The sequence below is a fragment of the Doryrhamphus excisus genome, chromosome 22, assembly GCF_030265055.1.
Source record: "Doryrhamphus excisus isolate RoL2022-K1 chromosome 22, RoL_Dexc_1.0, whole genome shotgun sequence".
Taxonomy (NCBI): domain Eukaryota; kingdom Metazoa; phylum Chordata; class Actinopteri; order Syngnathiformes; family Syngnathidae; genus Doryrhamphus; species Doryrhamphus excisus.
The window spans coordinates 8,748,067-8,773,051 of record NC_080487.1 but is presented as its reverse complement, the minus strand read 5'-3'; the positions used below and the strand labels follow the sequence as shown (position 1 = coordinate 8,773,051).

Here is a 24,985-nt window from a genome sequence, read left to right as displayed (position 1 = left end):
TAGCAGGAATTAAGGGGACATTGACAGATGGGTTACTTAGGGAGAGCAGTGTGATCCAACAGAGATGTTTATGTGTGTGCCATAGAGCGAGGAAGACCAGCCAACAGGAACACATCTCTGAATAAGCTCTCAGATGTGTGTGCAGTGTTTTCGACAACCTGGGACCATGTAGCCATTTCTCTCTCCCCTCTGAGGAGGGGCAGATGGTTATTTGATGCTGATTAGAATTTCAAAATAGACCTCCATCACCCAACCACCCCCCCCCCACCCCCCCTCAAACCACTGCCATGTACCAGCGGAGGTGAAGCAGAGGTCAGGCTGTGTTCCACTTGTGGAGCTCATTCGTCGTCATGGACGAACGACTCAATTCCACGAATCGTACTGCAGCAAAATAGAAAAAGTAAAGAACCAGACAGTGTTGGATTCTCTTCAAACGGAACATACCATCTACAAATTTGGAAGTGTTGTCGCCCCAAGGGTAACATGCTATGAATGACAATGAGATACCAAATTTAGAAAGAAAAGCACTGCCTCGCATGTGTCATTATCCTACTTTCGCTAATCGCCCTTTTGCCGCTTGAGGCTAACGGGAGCTCGTCACATCAATTACTTAGAGGCCCATACTCTAAAAAAGCAGTTGCATGAAAAGAAACCACTTGTGCTCTTGAATAATTACACAGCTGTGGAATTTTGTTGTAAAATCAGCATGGAATTATACCTCTCGGGTGGCTTCAGGGATGTTTGCTTTTTCTTTTTCTCCCCTTTTTGCTTCTGCAGGACTTGAAGTCCGGCAACGTTTACATGACTATAACCTAGTAAAAGGACGTAAAGACAAAAGCTTTGTCAAAACAATTTACATTCACATATCACATATCCAACAATGCTAATAATAATAATAATAATAATTAGCAATAATAATAGCATTGTCACATATCCATTCACATAGATCTGCATTTATTTTACACAGCAGCTGCAGAGCCAATGTTGTAATAGCAACATAACAGGTCATATTCAGTGGCGAAACTCATTCAAATTCATTCATTCATTTTCTACCGCTTATCCTCACGAGGGTCGCGGGGGGTGCTGGAGCCTATCCCAGCTGTCTTTAGGCAAGAGGCGGGGTACAATCACAGGGCACATATAGACAAACAACCATTCACACTCACATTCATACCGCCGTGCAGACCTGTGGAAAAACAATGATCATTCATTCATAAATTTGTGAAATATCATGATATAGCAAGGGACGATGGGACTGCCATCTTGTGGAGGTCATAAAAACTTCACCAGGAAGTCACCTACAGCCACAGCTGCAGTTGGTAGTTATTTGCTTATGGATAGGATGCATTTACCCATTCTGCAACAGTGTTACTTTTCATGGAGTCTGATAGATTAGTCGTTACTATTCTCACTAAGTAATTATTCTTTCATTCATTCATTCATTCATTCATTTTCTACTGCTTATCCTCACGAGGATGGTGGGGGTGCTGGAGCCTATCCCAGCTGTCTTCGATCCCAGCGAGAGGTGGGGTACACCCTGGACTGGTGGCCAGCCAATCACAGGGCACATATAGACAAACAACCATTCACACTCACATTCATACCTATGGACAATTTGGAGTCGCCAATTAACCTAGCATGTTTTTGGAATGTGGGAGGAAACCGGAGTACCCGGAGAAAACCCACGCATGCACGGGGAGAACATGCAAACTCCACACAGAGATGGCCGAGGGTGGAATCAAACTCGGGTCTCCTAGCTGTATGGCCTACACGCTAACCAGTCTAAGTAGTTATATCAAGGAACAAAAATCTTAATTGTGTTGCTATTTTGTGGCCATGCTGCTGTGTCCAAGTCCAATGCCCACAGATGGGAGCAATCAGACTTTCCCACCGGTGAGTTTTCCTATCTATCAAGTGCCCCACTCAGTTGAAATCAGAGCCTTGTTTTTGTCATTGAAAATCTTGCAGTTTATCTTCTTTACATTGTTGTTGCAAGCCTGCGGGCTCTGGAACGATGTGGTTTTAAGCCACCGCGTCGTCAGTGTTGTTGGTGGATGTTAAGAGAAAAACCTGAACTTTTCAAACCTCATTCTCAGTGAAATGACATAGTTTTGTTGAAGATGAATGATGGAACTGTTTTAAATATGGCTTTTTGTCTGTTACTGTATGTGACAGCTGTACAAATGTGGAACAATGAAGGGTGTGCTTCACTCCATTCATGCCATCAGAGGAGGTCCAGTGGGAGAAGATAACCCATTTTTGCTTTTCAATACATGGGTTTAAAGATCCAATTTGTGAGCATGGCATACATGCCTCGTATCCCTGTCTTGCATCAAGTTAAGCCCCTTGTCTAATGTTGTTAAACTGCTTGTCCCTGTCTGCGTTTATAGAAAACACGGAAGGTGGAGGAGAGTATGGGCATGAAAGGGGGGCAGGACAAGGAGGAGGAAATGTTATCGTTCATTGTGTTTGCGCCTATGATTTAGGGAAGGGAATTCGGCATAGAGAGAGTTTAAAGGTCTTCCACTATGAGGCTTCTGTTAGTCTAAAAAGGACAGATTAGCCACGTATACATGGACCCAAATATTCTAATCGCATTCGGTTTATTTGCTCAAATGGAAAGAATTTAACCTTTGTATGCACCTCATTGCGAAGGAAAAGTGCCAATCCGAATGGACATATAATCGGATGGAATATTCCTTTCCCCTTTTCAGCGCATGCTCAGATATGACGTAACACGCAGCTAGAGATGTTCCTCAGTTTTAAAAATGGTGGCGACCAATCAGCAAAGAAGTTGAACAGAAAGAATTGAACATAATTTCAAGACTGGACGGACGAAAACTCACAATATGGAGTTATAAAAACTCCAAACTGATGTTTACATTTTGCTGCGCATGCCCCGATGACGATTCTGTTTGATTATAGATACGATATGATACATGCGGCGGCATGTAGACACGAGATTGGAATATTCCTTTTCCATGTATACCATTGTTTTCGGAAAAGTCATTCAGAAAGATTCCATTCGGAAATACAAAAAACTGATGTAAACGTGGCTAGTGTATAAACCTAAAATATTACCTTGTTGACCTGTATATAAGACAGTATTTTCCTCCATGAAAAATATGGGTCATCTTATACTGTATGATGCTAACTTTAAGGTTATAGTGATCAGTTGACGCAACCGTCGAGCACAAAAATGCATCTTAAAAAAAGAGTGTCCGTCTTATATTCCTGTCTTTGTAGTAATAATAATATACTACTATACTAGCCAGTGCTTGGAATGGACATTCCGTCATCTTTTCTTTCAAAAGAGTATCCAAAAACGTTTGGTGGGATGACTGACATGACCACCATGGATAATTCCATTCATATACTGTATTTTCTGGCCTATAAGTCGCACAAGGCCAAAAATGCATATTCAGGTAGAAAAAAACATACGTAAGTTGCACTGGAGTATAAGTCGCATTTTTTGCGCGTAATTTATTTTACAAACTACCTAACCAAAACAGACATTACGTCCTCTTAGAAGGCAAGTTCTAACAATAAAAGAATAGAGAACAGGCTGAATAGGTGTAAGATATGCTAACACAATGGTTATTCAGCTACACAAAAAATAAACATGAACAGAAAAGGTGTCCAGTGTTTATGTAACATAAACACTTTTTTCATTTATAAGTTGCTTTGGAGTATGAAAAAAAGTGCAACTCATAGTCTGGAAAATATGGTACTTATATATTGTAGATTGTGTATGTTTGATCATACGTCTCATGTCTTGGCTCCGACAAGGAGCTAATTAACCGGGTGTTCCCCCTGGTGCCCTGAGCAGGTGGCTGGAGCAGCCAGGAGCAAACACACACACAGAACCAGAATTAGCCAGTTTTGGTCCTGCAGTGAGTAATACAGGGGGTGTCTGGATCGTAGCCTAGGCCCAGAGAGGAATGATGGTGTCAGAGAGTGGTGGATATGGGGGGGTGGGGGGCGGAGGGAGTACAGGCATCCAAAATCAATTGGCTGGGCTTACCGGTTTGGCTTTGGTGTTTGGTGAAGGGTACATTTATCCATCACATATGGACAGGGAAGAATGGTTCACAAACACACTTGTGTTTCACGTGTTGAGTCTTCAAACAGGCACAATTTGTCATGTAGCAGCCCTGACAGAAGGCTCTGTGAGCTGGCTCCGAGAACCTGTTTGGACAGCTAAAAGGAACAACGGTGCTTGTTCTGTAGCAGTTGATGTTTGCTAAATACAAGGATGAAGAGTCTTGAACCAGTCATGATGTGCTATATATATATCACTATATTGACACTTACTATGGTACCCATTATGTCATTGGATGGTCATATCACCTCCTACTTCGGTACGTGGCAAAAAAAAACACAAAACAAAAAAACTATATTAGAAAAGCAGGAAGTGAACAAATGTAAGAGTTACTGATTGTAAAAGTACCAGATGGAGGGGTAGGATTTAATGAGCTTTGCTTCTTCCTACTCCTTTTGGACACTTGGAACTGTGAACTGATTATGTGATGCACTCAATTGTAATCTGATGCATGTTCAAATGAAATAAAACCATTACCATTACCATGAGTCAATATGTTACCTGGCACGTCCCTTCTATTCAAATCACCTTTCTAGATCATGAACTCCAAAAACATATGTGGAGGACTTTGGCTTGAAACAGTAATTCCCTCCTAACTCCCAATTTGTTGCTTTTTATCTTGATGATATCCACTTATTTTCATCTCACATACTAAAAATGATTTGTCTGTCGTTTGTCTGCCAAGCCTGAAGCTTGTTTGTTGTGTGATTTCCTAGACAACACCTGAGCTATTTTTACTCGCCTTAGCACTGGCTCCAAGCATATTTCACAGCATTTGGAAAATATGAAACAATGCCTTCAGGAATGCTCAATTTTTATTGTAGGGGTTGTCCAAGTGTCAGTATAGGGGCATTCATGTGTATTTTTTGTGCACACGCACTTCAAAACAAGCCCATAAACATTCCAGAGTCGGTTCAGGGGTGAATGTGCATGTATATGACACACACAGTCAACATGTTTGCATTATTTCATTCCGCAAAAATCCACTTCTCGCTTTGCTTGGTCGTTAAATGTCCGGCTATCTTTTTTTTTTTTTTCCCTCAAGCTGTCACAACCATCACAGCCACATATGTTAAAACACTCAAAAGATTCAATTCCGCCGCTTTCTTAACATTCTCCACACTTCAACATGCCTCGTCTTACTTTGTTGGCCGATCTTGTTGCACGGCAGTAAATCAACAAGATGCCATAAGAGGGCGGTGGGTTGTTCAGCTGCACACACAAACCACGATACATCACTTTCATGTTCTGCGACAAGGTGTTAACGGTCCCAAATGCTCGCAGCTGTGAGCGTGTTTGTGTTTGAGATGCTTGATCACAAAACAATACGCAACATGCACCAAAATATACAGAAGGAACTATTTGCTACATGTAACTAAATACTTACTCCCAAATGCACTCCCAATGACTAAGCGTGACTGAGTTTGATTATTAATTCATATTGGAATCAGCATTTGATTAGCGTCTGAATTCCAAACAAATTGGGCAGCATCATAAACAGATGGAATTGGGAAACAGTCTGGGAATGTGCCGTCCCCCCTTTTTTCCAGGATCGGAGACCCATGGAAAAAGGGGCCCTAGTAACAGGCTTCCTTTTTGTATGTGTGGATATTGTGCAAGGATGTTATCCTCACGAGGGTCGCGGAGGGTGCTGGAGCCTATCCCAGCTGTCTTCGGGCGAGAGGCGGGGTACACCCTGGACTGGTCGCCAGCCAATCACAGGGCACATATAGACAAACAACCATTCACACTCACATTCATACCTATGGACAATTTGGAGTCGCCAATTAACCTAGCATGTTTTTGGAATGTGGGAGGAAACCGGATGCATGCACGGGGAGAACATGCAAACTCCACATAGAGATGGCCGAGGGTGGAATACCTGAGGAGTATCTGAAGATAACTGATTGAAAATCATTGTGCTGGTAAATTGGCTTGTAATCATTCAAATAGCTGGTCTGTCATTGCTATTAGTGGTGTTTCAGTCATGAACGAACGGGTCAAAAGAACTAGTTCTTTTTTGTGAATGAACAAGGTCACCGCCCCTAAAATACCTGTTCTGTCCGTTCATTTGCAAATGCTTTTTTTTTTTATTGGCTGGAGAGTCAGTTCACTGTTCCTTTTGCAGGGCGGGACTATCTGCGTGCTTGCCTGTCTTATCCTATCATCACGCGTCGCTCTGTGGGTGGGTGGGGTTAACTGACTGAAAGACAGAGACTGAGAGATTGACCAACATTCGTCGGCCGTTCATTCATGACCGACACAGCACTAACCGACAACGGAAGCGTTCACTCTCTACCAGGTGATGTCAGCCTGTCACTAGCTGACCGACTTGTGAACGCAACGGGATGTACTGAATAAAATCAACTTTACATCACGTGTTGTTGCGCTGTTAAGTCGGAACGAACGTGAACATGAACGGACTGACTCGACACAGCTGACACAGGCTAACAACCAATTGACCGAAATGAACAAAATTATCGAAATGAATGGATCTTTTTACCAAATGAACCGGAATGATCCAGTTCAATGAAATTAACGGTTTTGCCCACCGCTAATTGCTATGGCAAAACCCTGGATCAACTACTTTTAGTGGTCTACAATATATGGTAATTGAATTGGTAATGGTTGTATTTCATTTGAACATGCATCAGATTACAATTGAGTGCATCCCATAATCAGTTCACAGTTCCACATGTCCAAAAGGAGTAGGAAGAAGCAAAGCTTATTAAATCCTACCTCTCCATCTGGTTCTTTTACAATCAGTAACTGTTACATTTGTTCACTTCCTGGTTTCCTATTGGTGGATCAGCTAGGGCACTACTTGATGCTATGACAGTCTTTTTAAAATTAGGGATGTCCGATATTGGCTTTTTTGCCAAAAAATATTGTCCAACTCTCAAATTCCGATACTGATATCAGCCGATATTGATATGTGTAACATGACATATCTCCTGTGGTGGAATGAATACATATGTGTTGTATTTTTAAAATATCAATATCATATATTGCACCAATAATTATCGGACATCCCTAAACATTATCTATGCAAAACCTTGTTCATGTACCATATTCATTAGTGCTACTTGAGCTAGCTTAACTAGCTTTTAATAGCCTCTAATCTAAAACCATTAACCATTTATGGTTAAAGTGAATCAGTTGGATATCAAGTTTTAACTGGAGCACAGCGCCTCACGTCTCATGTCCCATTTATCCCGACTCACCTCATCCAAATGCTGAAGTCTCTTCCTTTAATAGGACATGGGTCATCTGTGAATCGTGGGATTAACGTGTCTCCTTGCGGTGATTAATAAACAGCGGGCAGAAGGAAGCCAGATTCATAAATTATGAAAAGAAGAAATGAGCTCTGTGGATATAATTTAGATGGATGAGCTCTGCGGGGTCCAGCCAAGCTCATAATAGATTTTATTGATATTATATCTGATATGTCCATGTGTTCATGTTAGCATCTTGTCTTGCTCCAGCATGTAACTGCAACCTGCACGCCCGCCGCTGTCGCTTCAACATGGAGCTGTACAAGCTGTCGGGGAGGAAGAGTGGAGGTGTGTGCATGAACTGTCGACACAACACCGCGGGACGCCACTGCCATTATTGCAAGGAGGGATTCTACCGCGACATGGCCCGACCCATCACTCACCGCAGGGCTTGCAAGGGTAAGTGCTGTACTGTTGCATCTTTAAATGCAATATGCCAATATGCTACAGGAAGTGTCCCTAATAAATGAAAGGGAATGAAAATATAGAAAATATTTTTACAATGTGCTGTGGGCCAATAAAAAAACACAAAAAACAATCGGGCCGCACTTTGGATATCCCTGTGATACACCTTATGTGTGGTAGTTACCCCATTTCTGTGAGAATGGTCCACTCCTAAGGCTGCACGGTGATCGAGTGGTTAGCATGCAGACCTCACAGCTAGGAGACCAGGGTTCAATTCCACCCTCGGCCATCTCTGTGTGGAGTTTGCATGTTCTCCCCGTGCATGCGTGGGTGTACCCCGCCTCTCGTCTGAAGACAGCAGGGATAGGCTGCAGCATACCCTGACAACCCCCCAGTGAGAAAAAGTGGCACAGATGATGGATTTTTGGAGTTTGAGCATAGAAAATCCGTTTATGACCTAAATATGTTTTTCAACATTATTAAAGCCTAGAAATGAAATAACCATATAGTCACATTTAAATTCGTATTACCAAGTATAGTAGACATAAGAGGAAATAAGACATAAGATGTGTCTTGCTATAAATGTTTTCCCTCGGGCTGCTGAGTGAGGGACGGACAAGAAATGATATCAGGGTTCAGGTTCTCGCTGAAGCATTACTAAGCTGCAGTGACTAGTGCAGAATACTACACATCATTTGTATATTTGTATTTTCGCTATTTGTATGTTTGAAGATACTCAATTTAAGAAGAAAATGCATATTTTGACTAATAGGCCATATTCAACCACCAAAAAGTATGTTTTTTTTAATTATTGTAGGGCTGCACGGTGATCAAGTGGTTAGCGCTAAAGCCTCACAGCTAGGAGACCCGAGTTCAATTCCACCCTAGGACATCTCTGTGTGGAGTTTGCATTTTCTCCCTGTGCATGCGTGGGTTTTCTCCGGGTACTCCGGTTTCCTCCCACATTCCAAAAACATGCTAGGTTAATTGGAGACTCCAAATTGTCCATAGGTATGAATGTGAGTGTGAATGGTTGTTTGTCTATATGTGCCCTGTGATTGGCTGGCCACCAGTCCAGGGTGTACCCCGCCTCTCGCCTGAAGACAGCTGGGATAGGCTCCAGCACCCCCGCGATAGAAAGCGTTAGAAAATGAATCAATGGTTCACTCCTCTTTCATTTCCTGCAATATCTATCTATTATCTGACATTGTCATTTGTGCTTTATCAGAGTCGAGCAATCAAGAGCTAAACAATTCATCACTTTCATTCCCTGTGCCAGATGTGACGGATATTAAAGCTTACGGAATGGTTCACTCCTTGACTGATCATAGCAATACCTCAACCTTTCCTCCCCCAGCATTTGTGTGTCAAGCCTTTGTCTTTTTGTCTTGGCCCAACCATATTTATATTTCTCTTATTGCCACATGGCTGTGTAAGACGGAGGTGAAAGGTGGCGGTATGCTCGAACAGGGGGTGAGTGTCACATCTGAGGTGGACTTACGACAATAAAATACAGGTGTTTCCAAAAGGAGAGACTGTGTCTGCTTCTAATCAGACCTGCTCTGTAAATGAGCGCCTATATCTGACGCGAGGGGGTGAATAAACCCACCACACAATATCGTCTGGGCCCAAATATCAACCCAGAGTGGAGCCTGCAGGACTGAGGCATTCACAGGCGGATGCTTTTGTAAAATCGATTATTATTTTCCGTGAAAAAGCATCTGATTGCCATAAGCTGATTAAAAAAAGCAGAGTCTGGCTTGTACTATTGCGGCCTGTCGTGATCCTGGTCCCACGTTCCTTCACACTGGGCAGACGTGCCAAACCCAAAGCGAGCATGTCTGATCTGTGACACCATCAACCACCAATCATTTGTGAGTATATATCCAATGGGATATCCAATGGGATATCCAAGTTTTGTAATCATTTGACAAATGGTCAATGACTTCTGGAAATCAGTTGCTGTATCCTTCTCGTGCCTGTGCCATTCTGCCATTTCCTCCGATCTTGTTAAAATTTTACAGACATATGCTAGTCAATCCGCTTAATAAGTGTACCAAATTTTGTGCTGATTCAGCTAAAAATGTAATTACAGTGGGTGTTTTCTACAGCGCATTGAGCTGAGTCAGCCAATCTGACTTATGGGGACAAACAGTGGGATTTCATAACAATGCCACCATGTGGTGAATTTGTCCGAGAATTAATAGCACAAGCACCACTTTAAGGGCACATTTACAGAAAAAGTTTGCCCATTTGCAGCAGATCAATGCAGTTTTGTCATGTCTGGAGTTTTTTTTTTTTTTCACATAACTGTACATAGTCAAAGCTTAACAAATCACGGAGAAGCCCTTAGTTCTGATCAAATCAGTTGATGTTTGCTAAATACAAGCATGAAGAGTCTTGAACCAATCATGATGTGCTATATATATATATCACTATATTGACACTTACTATGGTACCCATTATGTCATTGGATGGTCATATCACCTCGTACTTCGGTATGTGACAAATTCTTTTTTTAATTTATAAAATTAAAAATAAAATAAATAAAAAATAAATTTTAAAAATAAATTAAATAAAAAAATTAAAAAAACCTTAAACTATATTAGGAAAGCAGGAAGTGAACAAATGTAACAGTTACTGATTGTAAAAGTACCAGATGGAGGGGTAGGATTTAATAAGCTTTGCTTCTTCCTACTCCTTTTGGACATGTGGAACTGTGAACTGATTATGTGATGCATTCAATTGTAATCTGATGCATGTTAAAATGAAATCAAACCATTACCATTACCAAATTGCTGCAAGACTATTAAAACTCCTATTTTAATTAGGTCTCTCATTCTCTTCAAAGTTAAGTAATATGGATTCGCATCATTACATCTTTTCAAGTCCAGCTGTCCCCCGATCTTGATTGATAATCCATTCAACCAGTCATTGTCGAATAGCCCTTAGAAGCCACAGTCTTGACTTTCTTCATTCCAGATGTCCCGTAAAAGCATTCATGCATTGGATTTGTTGCAATAAAGTCGTAAAAATGAGAAGACAACGCACAACGCTTCTTGACTTGGCCAATAACAGCGGACAAACATCCACTATTTGCGCACGAGAAGTTCTAATCAGATAAACAAACGGCAGTTAAAAGGATCCCAAGTCCCAGTGTAGTGACTGTCACAGCTGCAGTCGCACAGGCTTGAAAAGTCATCAACATCTGAGGACTTTTTACTGCTTCTTAACTGGCTCAAGCCCCCACCCCCCACCCCCCGCTCATAAAACCTCAGGAAAAAAAAACAGTTTGAAGAGAAAGGAAAGGGGCAGAGATTGACACGGCCCGCACCACCCCTTCCTACCGCAGTCACCCCCTTCCAGCCCTGCTCGGATTTGTCTGGTTGTTTACCGACCGAACACGCTGGACAAAGGTTGTAAACTCTGATGTCTTAACAGCCTGCCATTGTTTTGTTTACAAGGTCTGGTCTCACTCACGTTCCTGTTCCTGTTCCTGTTCCTGCTCCGAGCTGGCTTGACTTGATGATGTTCACTCACCAGCCAGGAAGCAATGACGTCTGTCCATTTGCCACGCTCACGTCCTGGCAGGCCGACAGACCCTGAACACAAAACACCACATCAAATAAAAGGCTGTCTGCTGAGTTAGCGGAGAAGAAATGATTCCATTAGATGAATCCAAAAATGATTATTAGTAGCTGTTCTGTCAGGAGATTTGGAGATTTTCATATTCATCTCAATGCTTTAGTGGTCCAATCAGATGGGTTCCATTACCACTAATGGGGGCAGAACTTGAGGAATGTCAGACATTTTTCTGCACCTTTTGATGGAGCCTCTGGCCAATGAGGCTCTGCCACAGAGCGGAGATTCTTCTCAACTTGACCCCTGACATCAAGATCAGCACTGCATCATGTCCTGTCATATACAGAAGTATTTCAACATGTCAGTTGCAAAGCCTCACTGTTCCGGGTGAGCCGAGGTCCCCTAAATGGTGAGGATTTTGCACGGACTGTGATTTACATGCACTTCAAATGGACCACGACTGCTTTGACACCTGCTGACCAGCACAACCTTGCCCGGAAAACGGCGGACGTGTTTCTGAGGGATCAGAGTTAATCCCTCCTCGCCCCACTGCCAGATCTTTCTTGGGTCAGTTTCAGCCTTTTAAAGCCTCCAGCCAACAGGTGGGCCCTCGTACGCTGCTCTGCTCTAGTGGCAGAAAAATGTCCGGTGCAAATAAACACATTCACACTTCCGTCAAGTCATGGAAAGAAAAGCAAAAGGCATGTTCACAGCTGCTCTGGCAAGCCTCGGAACAAAGTGGTGGGTTCCAGGCTTTTTTTTCGTAATGAACCAACCAGTCTTTTCTTCTGACTTTACATGTTTATATAAAGGAGACCTATTGTGCTCATTTTTTGGCCCTTTCAACGTTGACTCTTATAGCACAGCCAGACATGAGACCCGGCATACAAAGCTTTCTAGATCTTCCAGAATCTGCACATATTCCAGCTGTATTTCCTTGGATTTCCAAAACGGTGTGTTTTAATTTAGTCGGATTGACTAGAAATTGGCAAGGTGGACGAGTGGTTAGCACGCAGGCCACACAGCTAGAAGACCTGAGTTCAATTCCACCCTTGGCCATCTCTGTGTGGAGTTTGCATGTTCTCCCTGTGCTTGCGTGGGTTTTCTCCTGGTACTCCGGTTTCCTCCCACATTCCAAAAACATGCTAGGTTAATTGGCAAATCCAAATTGTCCATAGGTATGAATGTGAGTGTGAATGGTTGTTTGTCTATATGTGCCCTGTGATTGGCTGGCCACCAGTCCAGGGTGTACCCCGCCTCTCGCCCGAAGACAGCTGGGATAGGCTCCAGCACCCCCGTGACCCTTGTGAATATAAGCAGTAGAAAATCAATGAATGAATGAATGAATTTAAATTTCTCCCACAGCTCAACGCACTTTACAAAAACCACCCTCTGTATTTAGCCAAAGCATCAAAAAGATTGGTGCATGTCTTTCAGGCACATGTTGAAAAACAAGGCCGCCATCAAACAGAATGTGTTTGGGACTTAGCAACTAACTGATCATTCTTTGTTGACCATTTGTTTAATGATTAGAAAACGTTGAGGATCTCTGTATTACATGTATGCTAAGATGTCTTCCAAAGCATTGTAAGCACAGCCCATAGGGGGCGCTACAAATGTAATTTAATTCGGGATAATCCATGACTTCCACCCAGGATCTGGAAGTACTATTAGGACAAGGAATAGGAATGGAATATTTTCTCTCCGCTTTGACCAAGACATGTTGACTCTACTTGTTTCGTCTTATGTCAGACGTTATATTTTTTGTTCTGTCTTTCTCAGCATGTGACTGCCACCCTGTGGGAGCAGCGGGTAAAACATGCAACCAGACCACAGGGCAGTGCCCCTGCAAGGACGGAGTGACCGGCATCACCTGCAACCGCTGTGCCAAGGGATACCAGCAGAGCCGCTCCCCTGTTGCCCCCTGCATCAGTGAGTGAATACACAGTTTTTAGCTCATACCGCATTATGTAACCCAAAGGCTAAACAATAGTTGTAACGTGAAGTAAAAGCAGCATTGACTCAAGTCACGGAGATTAACAGCCGTAATTTAAAGCACACGACTCTCGTAGCCTCGAGTCACTTTGGGGCTTCTGACCGGGCCAAGCCAACTTACATGTTTTCTGTGGGATTGGCTAGCCACAGAAAACGGTAATTTCATAGAGGGCAGACCGAACCATATGTGAGGACGTGTGCCAAACAGATGCAAAGTCGCGATAAAATGAAACGCAATCCCTGCTAAGAAAAGTGAACTATTCTTCCAACATTCTTTCTAGTCACGTATCCTCTTTAAAGGTCCCTTATTGCACCAAATGGACTTTGGAATAATGTTGTGACAGTATAATGTGTCAATCATGAGGAAAATCTACCACGTCCCTTCATTTTTTTTAGACATGGACATTTCCTAATTTTAAATTCTGATATTGGTTCTCAAAAGTTAAACCATGGGAGTGCCTTTTCCGTGTTTTAGACCATGTTTGAAACACTCCTCACCCTGTGAGTGTAGTTAAAAAAAATTACCATATGCACCACAAATGTCAAATTTCATTGGAATGATCCAGTCGATGTATTTCAGTCCACGCAGTCTGCTCTATATATAGTAGTGAAGGGCTTCATCGCACCAGACTGTGTACCAGGCTGCCTGCACACAAACTCGCCAAAAGACGACCTTAGCCGAGGCAAACTCACGCTGCGCTGCGCCGCACGGTGCCACATGGTGCTGTTTTGTTTCTTGCGCTTGCAGCTCCGGAGCAGATGGTTCACGACCAAGGAGAAAACGACCGTGGTCATGCATGGCAGACCCCAACCATTTCAGTGCCACTGAACCATTCAGGGACCCAAAAGAACTGTGAGCATATGCGTGCATGCGCATAAATTCAGATCCATTAGGATTAAAGACGACTCAGGCCTCAACTTTGCTCCCGTTGAGTCCCAAGACAGAAGACAAAGATGTTAAGTAGGCAATTAGTATGTTTGATGGCAGCACGCCTTATCGCACTGATACTCTCATTGTGTGTCACAAGATGTGGCGGAGTCAAACGCCCCCTCCCTTGACCGCTCTGCAGTGTCCTTGTTTGTTGTCACTGGCAAGGCGGCCATGATTTCAGCCTTCCAAAGACCTCCCGCCAACATCTCCCACTGGGTTGCTTTGGAGCATCTGATCACATCCAATCAAAAGCCAGCAGTTCCAGTACTTGCTTTGTTTATGTTGTTGTTAGCGTTCATTTTGGAAAAAGCTGCATACAATTGGAAGAAGAACTGGAAGGGTTCCATGAGGCACTTTTTAGCCGAGCCAGCGGGCACAGGAAGTGAGTCTTGAGGGATGCATCTGTCTCAAGATGATCCAAACCAAATTGCCCCCTTGCCATCTGTCCATCTGTTGTCTATACTTGCTTGTGTAGAGCAGCAGTGTTGACTTTGCAACTGTCAAAGCAAGACAGCACACTACAATTCATGTGCCACAATGAATCAAATATGGGATTTAGTGGGCTTCAGAATGGTTGAACCCAAGCCAGTGCAATCCATTGTCTCATTTAACAATGAATGAGGTGATTTGCTGTGGTGTCAAACAGCTCTCGGTATGATGCAGTACACTGCAGCCACAATAATAAACAATAATAATCGCATGGGGCAGAGGTGACTGGCTTTTGTGATTGGCATTTATTGGCATATGCCATTCACCTAGTACATGCTTTTTCACAGAAATATTGACCGAAGGCCAATCGATCAGTGCATCCCATCTCATTATCCATTAACCAGGAAGTTGCCTCACAAACAGTTACAACAATTTTTAACGACTTAAGCCAGGAAGGAACTGTTTCACCCCACCTCTGAGTCAAACATGGTATGGTCCCATCATCTTACAGCAGTGTCTCCAAACCAGGAATTGACCTGCAAACAAAGCAAACAAATCAATATAGTTACATGCTAGGTTATAGGTACACGGACCAAGTAGTTATGGTGTCCACACCACTTTTGTCAACCTCAATGGCAGCTAAACCTCCAGTTGTCTTTGTAAAAAAATATTTTTTTGTCCATGATCTCATTAGGGGCTGCACGGTGGAGAAGTGGTTAGCACACAGCCTCACAGCTAGGAGAACGGGGTTCAATTCCAGTTGTCTTTGTAAAAAAAAAATGTTTTGTGCATGATCTCATTAAGGGCTGCAGGGTACAAATGTGGTTAGCTCACAGCTAGGAGACCAGGGTTCAATTCCAGTTGTCTTTGTAAAAAAAAAATTTTTTGTGCATGATCTCATTAGGGGCTGTACGGTGATCAAGTGGTTATCACACAGGCCTTACAGCTTGGAAACTGGGGTTCAATTCCAGTTGTCTTTGTAAAAAATATTTTTTTGTGCATGATCTCATTAGGGGCTGCACGGAGGAAAGTGGTTGGCTTACAGCTAGAAGGCCAGGGTTCAATTCCAGTTGTCTTTGTAAAAACATATTTATTTGTACATGATCTCATTAGGGGCTGCACGGTGGACAAAGTGGTTAGCTCACAGCTAGGAGACCAGGGTTCAATTCCAGTTGTCTTTGTGAAAAAAAAAATGTACATGATCTCATTAGGGGCTGCATGGTGATCAAGTGGTTATCACATAGGCCTTGCAGCGAGGAAACCGGGGTTCAATTCCAGTTGTCTTTGTAAAAAATATTTTTTTTGAATGAATGAATGATGTCATTAGATGATGCCAGATGGTCTTCACATGTTCAAGCACACAACGAGATGTGGCTGTGGACAGGCAGCATCACTGAAACGGGAGGATTCATCATGTTTCTTGTGTGTTTCAGAGATCCCCGTGGTCAACCCCACAGCTGTGGTGAGCAGCACAGAAGAACCAGCAGGTTGGTCTATACTCTCTCTGCACACCCCGCCCTCCACTACTTCACCAGAGGAACAAAAACATATGTTTTCATATTTCTGGGCTCCAGTTTGAAGGTGTGGAATAAATATTAATGGAGGGTGTGGCATCTCTTTTTGAAGTCCAGCACACTTTGGCCCAGACAAATTTTTCCCCCTTTTGTCTTGAAATCCCATCGTCCTCGGCCAAGTTTCCTCAACCTCGAGCCTCGCAAAGCATCGGCAAAAGCTGGCCAGCAGACAGCAGAGGTGATTGGTTACACTGTACGTGGGAGATAAAGTGAAAGGAAGCGTTTTGAGGCATGAAAAGACTTCTGGCAAGTGAACGAGGAGGAAATTAGTTGAACCTCAGTCACTCCAACGCCCCAATTCTCCGCTCAATTACCCTTATTTTTCCTTCTTGATTCATGTTGATTTGGAAATGTTAATGATTTGATGGCTGCAGCTTCCAATGTGGGAAGGCTTCTTGGTACTTCCACAAGGCCGTATCATTGAACAGGAACACAGTGGATTATGTTATATATAGTTGTACCTTGCCACTTTGAACCACTACGGTTCAAATTTCACAGCTTCACTCTACCATGTTTGTCAGCAATACATTCATTTTCTACCGCTTATCCTCACGAAGGTCGGGGGTGCTGGAGCCTATCCCAGCTGTCTTCGGGACGAGAGGCGGGGTACACCCTGGACTGGTGGCCAGCCAATCACAGGGCACATATAGACAAACAACCATTCATACTCACATTCATACCTATGGACAATTTGGAGTCGCCAATTAACCTAGCATGTTTTTGGAATGTGGGAGGAAACCGGAGTACCCGGAGAAAACCTACGCATGCACGGGGAGAACATGCAAACTCCACACAGAGATGGCCCGGGATTGAACCTGGGTCTCCTATTCACTCGACCGCTGTGCAGCCCTTTGTAACTGTCAATCATTGATAATAATAATTATAGTTTGAATTGCTTGACATTTATTTTATGGAAAATATTTTAAAAAATTCTACTGAAAAAAAAAACAGTGAAGCTATGTCAACATTCAAAAACCTGAATATAATTTTTAGACTGCAGCAGTTTTGCAAGATTGTCTCATTTAAAATGGGAAATAAATGAATATATAATATTTTTGCAGTAGTTCTTGGCACAAACATGAACCCATGTTCATGCCTTAGAAGCATTGACATTTTTTGTCATAAGGCACAAATGTGTGTGTGAATTTAAAGGATCTTTAAAGGGTTAAAAATCATAAAAAGTCTTTTCATTATAGGTGAGTGTGGTTTCATATGTGGCTCATTATCATAGACGTGTGCATGCAAGTGTGACAGGCATGCATTTGTATGAGATGTGCATGGACTTCATTAAAGTGACGCCAAATATGTGTGCGTTCCTTCTTGTATAATGTGAGGTATACTGCGGTTGGCCCCAAGATATTGGCGGTGAAATGTTGGCAGGGGAGGAAAGGCAAGAGTGCCGTTTCCCATGAGGAGCCACTTTTCACCTGGAAAAGCTCTCGGAAAAAAGAAGAAGAAAAAAAAAAAAGAAAATCGCCCACTGACCCAGAAGAGTGGCCCAGTGAAAACACGCTCCATTGGCTGAGGGGTTTCTTGAAGCCTTTGGATGCTATGACAAGGACAAATTGCATCCTCCGCCCCTTCTACAGAAACACATTTTTTGGACGGTCAAGTTTAGGAAGAGAGAAAGGCACGGACATTGCTTTGGTGTCTAAAAAGTACTGGCGAAGAGGTTTCAAACATTTTCCCACACACATGCACAAAAAAGTATTCTTTCTTTGGCGACTATTCCAGAAAAGGGGTACTATGAGAAGAAGTTACACAAAATTAAACACTTTACAGATTCCAAAAACATGCGTGTTTTAACTGATTGTTTTAACAAATTGTCCATAGGTATGAATGTGAGTGTGAATGGTTGTTTGTCTATATGTGCCCTGTGATTGGCTGGCCACCAGTCTAGGGTGTACCCCGCCTCTCGCCAGAAGACAGCTGGGATAGGCTCCAGCACTCCCGCGACCCTCGTGAGGATAAGCGGTAGAAAATGAATGAATAACAGCGACGCTTATTTCTACCATCTTTGTTTACACATTTTGCCTGGCTCTCATTTCTTCTTTCACTCTGGCGGCAGCTTGCTAGCTAGCTATAGTTATCCGCCTCCATGGTGACATTTTGTCAAGCAATGCGGTTCATTCAGAGTCATTCGTGTTCCACACGAAGACAACGTTGCAACCAAAGAAGAAGAAGATGTGTGTAAAACAAGGGCGTTAATAGCATTTATCAGTCATACAGTTATAATGAGAGGAAATGTGAATATTTATTTTAAAAGTCAATTTCAGGGTGCACCCATACATTTTCCGTTAGGGCCCAGTGTGTTCCTAATAAATGAAAAAAATGTCTGGAGTCCTGTTTAGGTCATTTCTGGCTTTTCCTTTCTGTGGTCTCTGTGTCTTATAAAATCTCCTGATACAGAGCCAAACATCCTGGACATTTTTATTGCCATCTTGGTCTTCTGCTCCTTTCTTCCTCCTAAACGGTTTCATTTGCCGCATCCGTCTTCTTCTCCCACCTCGCTCTCATGCAACTCGGGAGTGTCATTTTCTTTCCGTTGCTGTTTGGGCATTTTGTGTGCGGTCACTTTTATTGACTTACTTTGGTAGGCAACATGACTGGCTGATTTTTCCTTGAGAAAGCACCAAGACCACATGGAACCCCGGTCCAGTTTGTGTTTTTTTCTGTCCCTGATGCTCGTACGCATTCCAAGCAGGCAGCACGGTCAGTTTGCCGTGTCCTCTGAAGATGTTTCAAACATGGAAAAAGTTGTATTAATAATCCCTTTTTATGTTCTTACTTCATCACTGTCAAGAAGCATTTGCATGGTAGTGCTCATCTGTTTTCAAAAGGTCATAGTTATGATACATGTGCTCCCTCCAGCTTACTAAGATGATCATTTTCCTCCATTTCCACTGTAGATTTATGAGCAGGATGACCACTTTTTTTAAGATGGATCTGGCCAATGTGTGGTCTCAGGCTTGACGCAGCCAGCCAAGGGCCCACTCGCACCATCCAAGCATGACCCGTTTCTACCTCGCTCTGTCTTTTCTCACCGCGCTAGAAAACATGTCAGACTTAACACTTTGAGTCCCCTGCTATGTTTCACCTGCCTCTCACAGCACTGCGTGTTGTGTTCACATGGGAATGTCAAAATGTTTTTTAAGACACACAAGGTTGGCTGGCTGGCTGACCTCCACAACATCATCCTTATTCGTGTAATTCAATATAGTCCTTAAATGAGTTTGGAAATGAAATGCTGGCTATTGGGTAATGGGACAGAACCAGAAACAGATTATAGATATTTTCTACCATTGAAATTCAAAACAATCGCTGCTGGTTTTTGCTTGATTTGCCCACAAATGATTAGCGTCATCCTTCATCCAACAAGTCCATGAGAATATGGTTACCTTTGGTTCAGGGACGTTGGTCTATTTCAAAGCATTTAAAAAGTCTCCCATAGGAAAGTAAGAAAACAATCTGTTCTAGGGTCAAACAGTCGCCATTGCTCTCAGTTTACCAGTCGATCTGAGTTCCCATCCTCACCTGTAGAAACAAGATTATTTTTGGTTTCAGACATTCCAATTTAAGGCTGCACGGTGGTGAAGTGGTTAGCACACAGGCCTCACAGCTAGGAGACACAACTTCAATTCTTCCGAGAATTCAATTCCGAGTCCAATCCTCGGTCATCTCTGTGTGGAGTTTGCATGTTCTCCCCGTGCATGCGTGGGTTTTCTCCGGGTACTCCGGTTTCCTCCCACATTCCAAAAACATGCTAGGTTAATTGGCGACTCCAAATTGTCCATAGGTATGAATGTGAGTGTGAATGGTTGTTTGTCTATATGTGCCCTGTGATTGGCTAGCCACCAGTCCAGGCTGTACCCCGCCTCTCGCCCGAAGACAGCTGGGATAGGCTCCAGCACTCCCCGCGACCCTTGTGAGTATAAGCGGTAGAATATGAATGAATGAATAAACAGAATATTTTAGTAGTTGGAGCATAGAAAATCTGTCTATGGCTTTCTAAATAGGTTTTTAAGTGTTTAACATTATTAGAGTCCTGTAGACATGAAATAACACCCCTATAGTTACTTTTACACTTCTGATGTTCTTTGTTTACATCACATTGTACAGGCTACGAGATCAGACCAGTGGCCAAGTGATGTCATGGCGTGACATGATGGAATGGGACGACTCTGAGGGAGTGGGGGAGGCGGCGCATAAAAGCAGGCGCGTGTCCGAAAGACTAACACCAAATATTTGGATCCTGCATAATATTTAACATTTCCTCCCACATTCCAAAAACATGCTAGGTTAATTAGCGACTCCAAATAGTCCATAGGTATGAATGTGAGTGTGAATGGTTGTTTGTCTATATGTGCCCTGTGATTGGCTGGCCACCAGTCCAGGGTGTACCCCGCCTCTCGTCCCGAAGACAGCTGGGATAGGCTCCAGCACCCCCGCGACCCTCGTGAGGATAGAAAATGAACAAATGAATGAATATTCTAATATGAGCGAATGGAGCATGATTACCCAAGTTGAACTGAATGTTAAACTGGGTGTGTGTTTTCATAGACTGTGAGTCGTACTGCAAACCGGTGAAGGGCAACCTGAAGATCAACATGAAGAAGTACTGCAAAAAGGATTATGGTGAGTACTGTATTTACTTTTAGCAACGTATGAATCCGCTAACCTTCCTGTGTCCTCAGCGGTCCAAGTGAACGTGCTGGATATGGAGACGGTCGGCGACTGGGCCAAGTTTTCCGTCAATGTCTTGTCAGTGTACAAGAGCCGTAGCGAGCCCCTGAAGCGTGGAGACAACATCTTGTGGGTGCACATGAAGGACCTGGCTTGCAAGTGTCCCAAGATCCAGATGAGCAAGCGCTTCCTGGTCATGGGCAGCAGTGATGGTCCTGGGATTGGCACAGGAGCGGGGCCAGGGGTGGGGCCCGGTGGGGGGACCTCCCACCCCGGGGGGGAACGCGTGGGTCTGCTGGCCGATAAGAACAGCCTGGTGATCCAGTGGAGGGACGTTTGGACGAGACGACTGAGGAAGTTCCAGCGCAAGGAGAAGAAGGGGAAGTGCGGCAAAGCATGATAGGTCCCCGGCAACCCGTCATCCTTTGTTTTCCCTTCCATCACGGGAACACTGCACATTACCAAGACTGCATGTACCCAACCCGTTTTAAGGACCACATTTTGTGTATATTGTATAATTATTTTCCTTTGTATTTGTTTTTTTGTAATGTCACATGTTTTTCTTGTCCTATTGGTTTGCCTTGAAAAGGGACCATTAAAAAGGGTATGAAATGGAGACACAAGCAGACACCGTTCCAAACCTTGTCTTTGGAACAAGCAGCTCCATTTACGACCCACCCAGTTCTTCACAAACATCACTGAGGATCAATTTTTTTCCATTTTTGGAGATCCATTTATTTGCTGCTCATTATTTTGTCGCCAAGGATGAGCAGGAACCTCTTTGGATCAAGATCATTTTATGATACTGGGGATTTTCCACAAGAAACACTGCTGCTGCTTCCGAACTGGACTCATGCAATCTCCATGCTTGTCTTTTTTTTTTTCAGCATTATATCCTCCGACCACGATCTTGCCTTACAGGGGAAAGATGGGTTTATTTCTTGTGTTGAAGTTACACACTTCAAAATGTCCGAAAAGTAGTAGGAAGAAAGAAACAGAGCATATTATTTCCTACTTTTTTAGTTTGTTCACTTCCTGTGTTTAAAGTGTTATCATGAATTAAGTTGGCACTCATCAATCACATTCCTGGCTTTTCGGGTTTTACAGGGGTTGCTTTTGCAGGACGATAGACAAACGCTTCGTAATTCGGAAAGATCCCAACATTTCTGATGATTTGTGATGTCGTGTAGTAGGCGCAATTAAACAACCTGACTATTTAGACTGAACGGCTGGAAAGTTTTTAGCGAGTGTACTGTGTTATGACATGTATCACATTTCATCCCTGGTGTGCTTTATGTTTGCATGCTTGTGGTTTGAGCAAGCATCAAGAGTTATCTCCCCTGTCATCCTCTGCCAAATGAGAATAGTCAGGGATTTAAATTTAATTAAGAGAACTCAGAAAGTCAGATCGGAGAAAAGGTTTTCAAGATAAACACAGGTCGGATGGGGCACGTCCAGCTAGCGAGCGTGCTGACAGCCGTGTCATGCGCGTTAGCGGTTGTTTGGCTGCGGCCAAGGCTGCATGTTTGGTTTGTCCTTCCACCAAAAGTGTCTTCTCCTATGTCGGGTGTATCAGCCAAGACGCCCCCCACCCTTATGTTGTGTATGAAGTGTCTTAGATAAGTGACAGGTCCATGTTGCCAAATCTGCTCTGTGGTGCACTGTTGTGCACTGTAAGCTCTTCATGAATGTATGTCTAACTGTGAAGGACTCACTCAAATATATTGATTGTGTGAGTTAGCCCTAAGAATGTCCATTTAGCACAACTGTAGCGTCTTTTTGTCCAAAAACAACCACAACCAAAATAATCGATGCTTTGACAGCATCGATTACTGTGGAACCTACAAAGTCTAACTGTTCCATTGACGTCCATGTTGTTCTCATTCCAAAACAACATTTCCCCATTGGAAATCATGTTAAGTGGATTATTCAGGCTCAAACATCATATTTTAAGTAACATTGTTTAATGGTTAGTGCGCAGACCATACAGCTAGGAGACCAGGTTCAATTCCACCCTCGGCCATCTCTGTGTGGAGTTTGCATGTTCTCCCCGTGCATGCGTGGGTTTTCTCCGGGTACTCCGGTTTCCTCCCACATTCCAAAAACATGCTAGGTTAATTGGCCACTCCAAACTGTCCATGTCTCGCCCCAAGACAGCTGGGATAGGCTCCAGCACCCCCGCAACCCTCGTGAGGAAAAGCGGTAGAAAATGAATGAATGAATGTTTAATGAAACAACTTAAGTACAGTAATAGTACTCACAGACCAGTGATGGAAAGAGAACTGGAAACCAGTCATTTCCATGCTAGTCATTAGCTAAATGCTTTGTTAGCATCTCTTATACAGTCATTTTGTGTTGCGTTTTTCACAAATTCATTAATAAATGATGGCTGTTTGTGGTTGATTATGGCCTATTATTAAAAAAAAGTTACACTACCGGTCAACAGACTTAGAACACTCCAATTTGTCTGGAAGAAAAACTTACAGTTTTAAAGTGGTTAAGATGGTCTGTCTCTCTTCAATTGTTAATTAGCCTTTTTCTTTCCATTTTAGTAGCAACAACTGACTTTCTCCAGCATAATGTTCCACTGATGTTCAGGAGGGTATAGTACCGCAGTGTGTTCCGAACACTGCTTTTATGTAGATAGAGTAAGTACTACAGAACTTAGGACACCTTATACCAACTATGAAGGCTTGATGAAACTTCATTTATGCAAAACTTTAAATTGTTGACTCATTTTATGGTCCTTGAAATAGGCCTTTTTGCATAATTGTTAAATACGCATTATTTTTACTTTTGGGGTCACCTTACCTTTTTTTTTTTTTTACCTTCTAGCAGTTCACCCCTTACCTATGTAGCATTTCAATAGATTCACTGGACTTGAATGACTGAAAATCCAATAAATAACATAATAACATAAAAAATTGGGGCGTTCTAAAACTTTTCACCGGTAGTGTATATCACTAGTATTCACTTTTCTGACCTATAAATGTTATTAGAATGTTGGATTCCCGTGTTAAACAATACCAAAGTTTCAGATAATGAGGTTTGCGAATTTGGAAGTCAGCCCTGGAAAAAGTTGGGGATGGCTCTGAAGGCTTGGTTTCAGGCTCAGGCTGTGACTGGGTGTCAGGGTACAAGCTGAGGGGGACCAATCACAGCAGAATTCCACCAATAAATAAAAACTAACCGTTTTGGAAATTCCAAGGAAATACAGCTATAATAGGTGTAGATTCTGGAAGGTCGACTTTCTCAGCGGGTTATTGTGTGTAGCTGCTCTAAAGGAGTCCCCTTTAAGTTTAGAATAAATACATTGGAGATTAACTAGTTAGCTAGTTAACTAGTTACCTTGCTATGCTTAAAGCGCCGCCCATTTGCGGTGATCTCGTAGCCTGCACAATGTGGCACGATAGGAAGGTAAAGTTGACTATAGGGGTGTTATTTCATGTGTACAAGGCTCTAACAATGGTAAAACTCGAATTTAAGTCATAAACGCGTTTTCTATGCTCTAACTATGCAGCAGTATCTCTCCATGTGACTGGTGTGTGTGAGTGATGGGAAGAAAAGCTCTGACTTGATAAACCCCTTGATAAATATAAATAATATACTTTCAGGAAAAATCATTTGGCCAATTTGGCTAATTTATTTAATTGCATTTATCTTATTGTCCTGAGCTACCAGATCCATTTTGTATTCTCACCATCATGCTTTTCCCCTTCCATGGTGGCCAAAAAAACATTTACATTAAACTTGAGCTCTAAATTGTACCACTTTTGAAGGTTCCACTGTAATATAATTATGGAGGAAGAGTTGATTGTTCTCCTTGCCGTGTGTCACATGGTCCCACTGTGTGAAGCAGTGCTAGTTTAGTTATCCTTCCTGTATCTGGACCTCATTTCACACAATATCACCCCGCCATATTTGATTTCTATTGGCGCTCTCTCAAGTGCCCACCCTGAATGTTGAAGCGACGATAACTGAGAGCCAGATGTTTTGTTTTTGCAGGGTG

General features: G+C 42.9%; 1 protein-coding gene across 1 annotated transcript in view; it reads left to right on the top strand.

The window, feature by feature from the left end:
- Window positions 1-24,985, top strand: part of ntn2 (netrin 2) — a 43,140-nt gene extending 18,155 nt beyond the window's left edge. The window contains exons 3-7 of the mRNA XM_058062291.1: window positions 7,588-7,776; window positions 13,147-13,296; window positions 16,153-16,206; window positions 20,854-20,928; window positions 20,988-24,985. Coding sequence (XP_057918274.1) covers window positions 7,588-7,776; window positions 13,147-13,296; window positions 16,153-16,206; window positions 20,854-20,928; window positions 20,988-21,376 — 857 coding nt within the window. The 3' untranslated portion in view covers window positions 21,377-24,985. The remainder of the gene's footprint in view (window positions 1-7,587; window positions 7,777-13,146; window positions 13,297-16,152; window positions 16,207-20,853; window positions 20,929-20,987) is intronic.